Consider the following 9695-nt stretch of genomic DNA (forward strand, 5'->3'; position numbering starts at 1 on the left):
AAAGGAAAGGAGGGAGGAAGGAAATAAAAAGTATACTAAAGTAAAGTATAAGCTTTAGTATTTAAGTCTTAGTATTAATGTTCTTAGTCTTTAGACTTTTCTTTATACTTTTCAGTATGAGCCAAGTATACTTCATTATACTATTCTTAAGTATATAAAATATAGTATATAAAAAGTCAACTTCAAGTATACTGCCTCAGTTTTAGTATAAAATAAGTATACTCATAGTACACTTGAATAAACTACTTTTTTAAAGGGTGCACTAGATTACTGAAAGCCTCTCATCTAACAGCAGTATAATATTGTACATACGTTAAAGTTCCTCTACGCTGTGCTTTAGCTCAGTGTTTGAGTAACTCTGCATTAACCCTAAACCCTAAACCTACATGTTCTCTGTGGTTTCTCTGCACAGCTGTGTGTTTGTGTGTTTGTGTGTTTGTGTGTTCTGGTTTCTCATGTCAGAAAACACACAGATAACATCCGGAGGAACGTTACAGAATACGGGTCAGAGGTGCACAGGTGTTTCTGCAGAGAGGAAGAGGAGACACTTCTACTGGTTCCTTAAATGCATCACTCTGTATCTGAAGCTGGAGCCTCGGTCCTTAAATGCATCACTCTGTATCTGAAGCCTCGGTCCTTAAATGCATCACTCTGTATCTGAAGCTGGAGCCTCGGTCCTTAAATGCATCACTCTGTATCTGAAGCTGGAGCCTCGGTCCTTAAATGCATCACTCTATATCTGAAGCCTTGTTCCTTGAATGCATCACTTTGTATCTGAAGCTGGAGCCTCGGTCCTTGAATGCATCACTCTATATCTGAAGCTGGAGCCTCGGTCCTTAAATGCATCAGTCTGTATCTGAAGCCTTGTTCCTTGAATGCATCACTCTGTATCTGAAGCTGGAGCCTCGGTCCTTGAATGCATCACTCTGTATCTGAAGCTGGAGCCTCGGTCCTTAAATGCATCACTCTGTATCTGAAGCTGGAGCCTCGGTCCTTAAATGCATCACTCTATATCTGAAGCCTTGTTCCTTGAATGCATCACTTTGTATCTGAAGCTGGAGCCTCAGTCCTTAAATGCATCACTCTGTATCTGAAGCTGGAGCCTCGGTCCTTAAATGCATCACTCTGTATCTGAAGCTGGAGCCTCGGTCCATAAATGCATCACTCTGTATCTGAAGCTGGAGCCTCGGTCCTTAAATGCATCACTCTGTATCTGAAGCTGGAGCCTCGGTCCATAAATGCATCACTCTGTATCTGAAGCTGGAGCCTCGGTCCTTAAATGCATCACTCTATATCTGAAGCCTTGTTCCTTGAATGCATCACTTTGTATCTGAAGCTGGAGCCTCGGTCCTTGAATGCATCACTTTGTATCTGAAGCTGGAGCCTCGGTCCTTAAATGCATCACTCTGTATCTGAAGCTGGAGCCTGGTTCCTTAAATGCATCACTCTGTATCTGAAGCTGGAGCCTCGGTCCTTAAATGCATCACTCTGTATCAGAAGCTGGAGCCTCGGTCCTTGAATGCATCACTCTGTATCTGAAGCTGAAGACATATTTTAGCAGATGATAACTCTTTTTTTTTTTTTTTTAAATCATGTTCAGCTGTCTGATTTGATCAAATGATGTTCTCCTCTCAGCGTCTCTTATCAACGTCTCCTGCAGGCCGGCTTCACATAACGGCAGATTTAATCACTTCACACTTTAAACTGATAATTCCAGTTCAGATTAGGAGCTAAATGTCTTATTTAACTTATTTAAACATTGCTTTTTGCTCCGTTTAAGCCCCTTTTTTTTTAATATGAAGCACTTGGTGTGTGTAATTAATATTGTTCTAAAGCACTTTGAGCTGCATTCACTGTATAAAAGCTGCTATATAAGTTATTATAATTATAATTATTATGATTATTTGCAGGAGCTTTTACTTGCTGCTGCTGCTCATGTGGAAATGTTGTGTCTCTTTAAGTACTGCTAGTATGATCTGGACTAAGGCTGAATGATAGATTATCGTATCTATATCAAGATATGAACATGCAAAATATTAAGCAACGATATGGACGATACTCTGCACATACTCGGCACAAAAAAAAAAAATCTGGCACAAGAAAAAAAAAAAAAGACAGAACGAGAAAGGACTTTTTTTTTTTTAATAGTTATTGAGTTAATAAGTTCATTTTTCAAGTGTCTATTTATGTCAGTTTTTGTTAGATTTGTTTAAAAGTAACAAAGGTTGAGGTCCAGGTTATTTAAGCAGCTTCACATTAGATTAAAACCTGTCGTCAGTTTGGCTTCAAGCTTTAATTTATCTCTTCTGTCTCCAGAAACAAACCTCAGGACGGCACGTTTACTTCCTGAAGTTCGTCTTTAAGCGTTTCTCTCCGACGGCGGAACGTACTCCAGACCGAGATGAGCAAATATCTCCTCCTCTGTCGTCGCTCTCAGGTATCGACTCTGTGATGAAGACAAACCGAATTAAAATCATTCTGTATTTAAAGTCTGTGTAAAGTCAGAATAAATATGTGTTCTGAGTTTGACATACCACAGAAAAGTGTGTTGTTAACCACCCTGCCAAATTTGAATGATTAAAAAAAATCGCCAAATATATGAAATTAGGCTTCAAAGTTGTATAAAACTCTCTTTCTCTGCTCCCAAACGCTGAAGCCCCGCCCCCTACCAAGTGTCACCTGTCAATCAAAGTCACCACCTCTACCAGAAACATGGATGCTACGTCTGAGAGCTTTCTGCTGCTAGCTCAGCGGCTAACTCAGCAGCTAGCTCGGCGGCTAACTCAGCTAACTCAGCAGCTAGCTCGGCGGCTAACTCAGCTAACTGGCTAACTGTAGACTGTAGTAGTAGTAGTGTGTGCTGCGCTCTACAGCAGCAGGGGCGGGTTTATGCTAATCACTAAATCCTGAACACAGAAATGTTGAAACACAGTTTGTGAAGCCTAGCTCCACAATTCAAATCTAAATGGTTGAAATGCTTTTTACACCTTTTTTAGAAATACATTTATGACCTATTTAATGTGTTTAGAAGAAAATGTCTGAATTCACTTTACACAGTCTTTAAAATCAGAACAGCTGATAGATAATAAAATGTTTACCTGTTTATTATCGTATAAAGCGTGGCTGCTCAGAGACATCGACTTCTCGTGTCCCGCCCAGCGACGCAGCTCTCGTTCAAACAGCTGCAGATAAACATGGAATCAGTTTAAGAATCATTCACCCACATAACCTAAAACTCAAACTCTACAGTCTTAAAACCACTTATGGAAACATTCAACAGGAAGCTTCAGTTTTAAATCATTGTTCTTTTTTTTGGTGAGAAGTTTCCATCACAGCTCCAACAAAAGAGCCCAAAATGACGTCTTCAGATGCAACCAACAGTCTGAAAACTTAAATATATCCAGTTTATAAAGATATAAAACAGAAAAAAGCTGTTTTTTGCTTGAGAGATGATTTAAATGATCATTTCCGAACAGTTGAAAAGGCAGAAGATCTTTCCGTCCTTACTTTCTCCCCTCCTTCCTTCTTTTCCATCCTTCTTTCCTTCTGGTCTTTCCTTCCTTCCTTCCCTGCATCTATCCTTCCTACCTTTCTTCTTTGTCTGTCCTTCCCTCCTAACTCTCTTTCTTCTCCTTCTGTCCTTCCTTCATCCCTCTTTTCTTGCCTCGTTCCTGTCTATCTTCCGTCATTCCCTCCTTTCTTCCTTCCTTCCCTCCATCTGTCCTTCCTACCTTTCTTCCTTGTCCTTCCATCCTTCCTCCCGTCCTCTTTTCTTGCCTCCTTCCATCTATCCCTCCTTCATTCCATCTGTCTGTTCTTCCTTCTTCCCTTTCTTCTATCTTTCCTTCCTTCTTTCCTTTCTTTCCTTCCTTCCTTCCATCTGTCCGTTCTTCCTTCTTCCCTTTCTTCCATCCTTCCTTCCTTCCTTTCTTCCTTCTTTCCTTCCTTCCTTCAGTTTTCTCTCTTTCCAAATACACAAATGAATTAAAAGTTAGTAGAGTTCACCTTTGACCCGGTCCAGCCGAGCAGAGCGAAACCAAACTGGCTGATTGGTGAAACCACGAGGTCGACTCTCACTGCTCTCCACGGTTTCCCTCCTTCCTCTCTATCGCCGCCCTGCTGGACACGACTGGAACTACACAAAGGAGCCGTCTGGAGGTTTTCTGTGAGTGTCTCTGTTAGTTCTGCTCCTCCCTTCTTCTTCTCCTCCTCCTTGGACAACCTGAAGATGGTTAAACACCTCTCGAAGCGGTCCATGTTGGAGGCGGGCCGAGCCGGACCATCCTTCGCCTCCAGGTACGAGTTCCTGGTAGTCTTCTGGTACAACAGGAAACCCTGCAGAGACGAAACCAAGTCAGGAAAGAGACACCGGGGTTGGAAAAATGAAGATATTAAAAAAAAAGAAAAAAGAAAAGGAGATTAAATGAAAGAAATTGGGAGAATAAAAGATGTTTTAAAGTCTCTTAAATGTCAAAATGGGTCAAATTTGGACCCTGATTATTTTAAACAGGTTGCCATGACAACACATCACAAGATTACTGGGCTCATTAAACCATTAAAAATATGGAAGGAAGGAAAAGAAGGAAGAGAAGGAAGGAAGGAAGGAAGGAAGGAAGGAAGGAAGGAAGGACAGATGGAAGGAAGGAAGGAAGGAAGGAAGGAACAAAGGAAGGAAGGGAGGGAGGAAAAGAAGGAAGGACAAATGGAAGGAAGGAAGGAAGGACAAATGGAAGGAAAGAAGGAAGGAAGGAAGGAAGGAAGGAAGGAAGGAAGGAAGGAAGGAAGGAAAATAATGATAAATCATTGAGTGTGATTGACCTGCGTCTCCAACCAGCAGACGACTTTACTCATCAGTCCTTCCTCTCTGCCTTCCTCTGGGTGAGTTATCAGGAAGTCCACGTCGTGTCCCGTCGGCTTTCCTCTGCAGAGATGGACGGTTAAATAAAAAATATTTAAAAAGATACATATTAAGAACATTATTAATTGATAGATTCACGTCAGTATCTTGTCTCCAGTAGAGGAAGCAGAGTCACGAGCTGCTTTAACATCAAGATTCATTTCTATCTTGTCTTTCTGACCAGTGTAGAGTCATTTAGACTTTAATATTTAACCCTTAAACAGACCTTACTAGTTATGTCATTTGCACCTCAAGTAAGGAAGGAATGAAGGAAAGAAGGAAGAAAGGAAAGGACGGGAGAAGGAAGGAAAGGAGGAAGGAAGGGAAGCAAAGGAGGAAGAAGGAAGGAAAGGAAGGAAGGAGGAAGGAAGGAAGGTAGGAAGGAAAGGAGGGAAGAAGGAAGGAAAGGAGGGAGGAAGGGAAGGAAGGGAGGAAGAAGGAAGGAAAGGAAGGAGGGAGGAAGGAAGGAAGGAAGGAAAGGAGGGAAGAAGGAAGGAAAGGAGGGAGGAAGGGAAGGAAGGGAGGAAGAAGGAAGGAAAGGACAGAAGGAGGGAACATTTACCCTGACAGCTGAACTTTGATCTGAGGAAGGAAGGAAGGAAGGAAGGATGGAAGGAAGGACAGATGAAGGAAGGAAGGAAGGAAGGAAGGAAGGACAGAGGAAGGACGCGGGAGGTTAGGGGGAAGGTTAAAGAGTCTGTATCTCCTGGTGCACGCTGTCTGTTTTAGGGTTAACATAAAGCATCACTTCCTGTTGATCACTTCCTGTTGATCACTTCCTGTTCGTACCTCCTGAATCCTCCGGTCAGACTGATCTGAGCTCCTGGCAGCACAGAGAGGACGGCTCTCTCTACGATCTCTCTGACGGCTTCAGCTTCTGCTCTACTCACCGGCTGGATGATGTCATCATAGTGGTCCAGACCTGAGACCAGATACACACTTTATATACACACACACACACACACACACACACACACACACACACACACACACACACACACACACACACACACACATATATACACACACATACAGACAGACACACACACACACTCTCTCTCACACACACACACACACACACACACAGACAGACAAACTCACACACACTCACACTCACACTCTCTCTCACACTCACACTCACACATACACACACACTCACACACACACACTCACACACTCACACACACTCACAGACACAGAGACACACAGACACACACTCTCACACACAGACACACACACACACACACACACACACACACTCTCACAGACTCACACACACACACTCTCACACACAGACACACTCTCACACACAGACACACTCTCACACACAGACACACTCTCACACACAGACACACACACACCCACACACACACACACACACGCAGACACACTCTCACACTCTCACACACACACACTCTCACACACAGACACACACACACACACTCACACACACACACAGACAGACACACACACACACACTCTCACACACACACACAGACACACTCTCACACTCACACACACACACACACACACACACACACACACACACACACACACACACACTCACTCACACCCACACACTCATACACACACACACTCACACACACACACACACACACACACACACCTACCTGCTTGCTGGGCCCGGTTGAGTGTGTGTCCTGACCCTCGTAGCTGGGTCAGGGTTTGAATCCCGTCTCTGAACCAGCGATCTGCCGTCTTCGCTCCGACTCCAAAGATACTCGTTAAAACCTGAAACACAGAAAACAAGACGAGCTTCAAGACGACGGCAGAGAATCTACTGACAGTTTATTATCACCTCAGTTTATATTTTATAAACTGTTTGCTGCAGTTTTAAGGAAACGTTACTTCAATATTTTGTTGGCGTATATTTTAAATGGCAGATTAATCTCTGCTTTAGTGCAGGAGGGTCAAACATGAGGCCGGCCCTCGAGTGGTCCCATCTGGTCCATTTTACTTTCTTCCATCTTTCCTTCCCGTCATCTTTTCCTTCTTTTCCTTCCTTCCATCCTTCCTCCCTTCCTTCTTTCTTTGTTTTCTCCCTTCCTCCCTTCCTTCTTTCTTTCCTTCCTCCTTCTCTTCCTTCCTTCCTTCTTTCCTCCCTTCCTTCCTCCTTTATTCCTCCTTTCCTTCCTTCCTCCCTCCCTCCCTCCCTTCCTTCCTTCTAACCTCCCGTCTTGCCTCTCTTCCTTCCTTCCTTCCTTCCAGCTTCTTAAATATGTATTTTTTATTTTTTTTCTTCCTCTACAGTAAACTGAATATTTTGGACAGTTGGACGAGACAGGAAAAGACATTTTGGGATGCTATCTTGGTCTTTTTATTATGGACCAAACAACTAATCAATTAATGGAGTAAATAAATAAGCAGATTAACTGATAATGAAAGTAATCAGATTGTTCTTATGATTTCTTGTCTGATCTCAACCCTGATATATATGTGAGTTAATGTTGAGTAGAAATTCACCTTCAGAGCTTTAAATCTCTCAGAGTTCTTCGTAGCTTCGACTTCGCTGGAGGCTCCGTTCTCCAAAACGTCCTGCAGGAGTAAAAGTTTAAATAAAGTTTATTCACTCTCATTTAAATCCAGTCAGAATAAACCCACATGAAGAACAAACACCTTGATGACTCTGAGTGAGTGGTCTCCGAGGCAGGGCAGCCCTCTGAGCTGCGTCATGTCCGTCACCGCTGCAGGGAGACACTTCAACACGGCGGCGGCTCGGCGAAACGCCACGCTCCGCCCCTCCTCCTCGCTGAGCTCGGCGTTTTCAGCGAGAAGAGACAATGCATCCTGAGAGAGAAGAGAAGCTCTGTTAGATCATCTCTCTGCTGCTAGGAGGATATATATATAATGTGTGTAATGATGTGTGTTTGACGTACAGTGAGAACAGAGTTGTGGTTCTCCAGCGTGGTTCTCCTCTGACAGGCGTAACTGGGGACGGAGAACGTCTCAGTCTCTGCTTCTTCTGTCTGCTGCTGCTGAAACTCACACAGTCATTAAACTGCTCTACAGTCTTCCCAAAATATGAAGTCAAATCTGGCTTTATTTAAATTTGTTCTCTTCATTCAAAAAAGTCAGACAGTCTAAGGTTTTTTAAGATTTTGTTGGCATAGACGCCTTCATTCATCAGTAGACTGACAGGAAACATGGGGGGGGGTGTGTGACATGCAGCAAAGGACCTCCGATTGGGATTCGAACCGGGGTCGGCTGCGTATATGGCATGTGCTCTAACCACTCGACCACCTGCACGCCATCATGACAGTCTAAGTTTTAATATTTAATTTTGAAAACTACAAAAAAAAGTTAGATTAGGGTTTTTTTTCAGTTTCAATGTAATTTTGATTCATTTCCGGAATTATTCTGAATAAATAATAAATGATTTATTTATTATTTCGGTAAAATAAGTTTTTTATGTGGTTGAGATTTGAAACTCTGAACAGAAAAAGTAAAAATACATTACAAAATAATTCCAGAAATGAATCAAAATTACATTCAAACAACCAAAAACATTGCTGTATTTGTCAAAATTCAACATCAAAACTTGGACTTTCAGTTTCAAAACTCTTATTAACGGCCCAAATTTTGCTCCATACTAAAACCCCCAGACGATGAGTTCAAGTGTCCCTGTAGCTTTGAGCTATCAGACTGAACATGAACACACCTGTAGTTTATGTCTGTGCTGAATGTCGACAGGAAGTCCGGCTCTCATGCTCTCCGTGTACCAGCTGACGTCCAGCAGGTGAACCAGGCCTCGACCTTTGACCTGAGAGTCCAGCCAAGCGATGACCTCATCGCCTGAGTTGTTTTCAGAAATTACATGAGTGACACTTTCACTGAGGAGAGAGAAAAATAATAATACTGTAGTTAAAGTATTACAGTGAAAAACTCATTAAGTACAAGTACCTCAAACTGTATGTTGGATAATAACCGGTTCTGCCTCTACAGTAAAGTACAAGTACCTCAAACTGTACTACAGTCAAGCACAAGTACTTCAAACTGTACTACAGTAAAGTACAAGTACCTCAAACTGTACTACAGTCAAGCACAAGTACCTCAAACTGTACTACAGTCAAGCACAAGTACCTCAAACTGTACTACAGTCAAGCACAAGTACTTCAAACTGTACTACAGTAAAGTACAAGTACCTCAAACTGTACTACAGTCAAGCACAAGTACCTCAAACTGTACTACAGTCAAGCACAAGTACTTCAAACTGTACTACAGTAAAGTATAAGTACCTCAAACTGTACTACAGTCAAGTACAAGTACCTCAAACTGTACTACAGTCAAGCACAAGTACTTCAAACTGTACTACAGTAAAGTACAAGTACCTCAAACTGTACTACAGTAAAGTACAAGTACCTCAAATTGTACTACAGTAAAGTATAAGTACCTCAAACTGTACTACAGTAAAGTATAAATACTTCAAACTGTACTACAGTCATGTACAAGTACCTCAAACTGTACTACAGTCAAGTACAAGCACCTCAAACTGTACTACAGTCAAGTACTAGTACCTCAAACTGTACTACAGTCAAGTACTAGTACCTCAAACTGTACTACAGTAAAGTATAAATACTTCTATCATAACTCACCTGAACTCGTCCTCCACTCTGAATCCTTTCTTCTTTCCCAGCTCAGAGAGGAAAACTCTTCTACTGGTTCCCATCTTTCTCTCCAGCAGGAATAAAACCAGTCCAGGGAACTTGCACTCATTCCCAGTGTTCCCAGTGTTCCCAGTATGAGAGCTGAGCACTTTCCTCCTCTTTAATGGCACCAT

The 9695-nt window shown here is 42.4% G+C and overlaps 1 protein-coding gene across 1 annotated transcript; it reads right to left on the reverse strand.

Annotated features, from left to right (window-relative positions):
• Positions 1 to 2325: 2325 nt before the first annotated feature.
• On the reverse strand, positions 2326 to 9695 carry polm (polymerase (DNA directed), mu). The gene is made up of 11 exons (XM_053340578.1): positions 9511 to 9695; positions 8577 to 8748; positions 7795 to 7893; positions 7535 to 7705; positions 7382 to 7453; positions 6529 to 6649; positions 5687 to 5819; positions 4819 to 4921; positions 4006 to 4335; positions 3099 to 3182; positions 2326 to 2446 (listed from the first exon to the last, which is right to left on the reverse strand). The coding sequence occupies exons 1-11, from the start codon at positions 9693 to 9695 to the stop codon at positions 2360 to 2362; spliced, it is 1557 nt and encodes a 518-aa protein (XP_053196553.1). The 3' UTR covers positions 2326 to 2359.

The sequence above is a fragment of the Scomber japonicus genome, chromosome 19 (assembly GCF_027409825.1).
Source record: "Scomber japonicus isolate fScoJap1 chromosome 19, fScoJap1.pri, whole genome shotgun sequence".
NCBI classification, from domain to species: domain Eukaryota; kingdom Metazoa; phylum Chordata; class Actinopteri; order Scombriformes; family Scombridae; genus Scomber; species Scomber japonicus.

Excerpts from the sequence above, each read along its gene's own strand:
- polm (XM_053340578.1), bottom strand. The coding sequence starts at position 9,695 with ATGGTGCCATTAAAGAGGAGGAAAGTGCTCAGCTCTCATACTGGGAAC. Across the intron at positions 7,894-8,576 it reads AGCACAGACATAAACTACAG|CAGCAGCAGACAGAAGAAGC; the intron begins GTGTGTTCATGT and ends TGTGAGTTTCAG. Across the intron at positions 7,454-7,534 it reads ACTCACTCAGAGTCATCAAG|GACGTTTTGGAGAACGGAGC; the intron begins GTGTTTGTTCTT and ends TTACTCCTGCAG.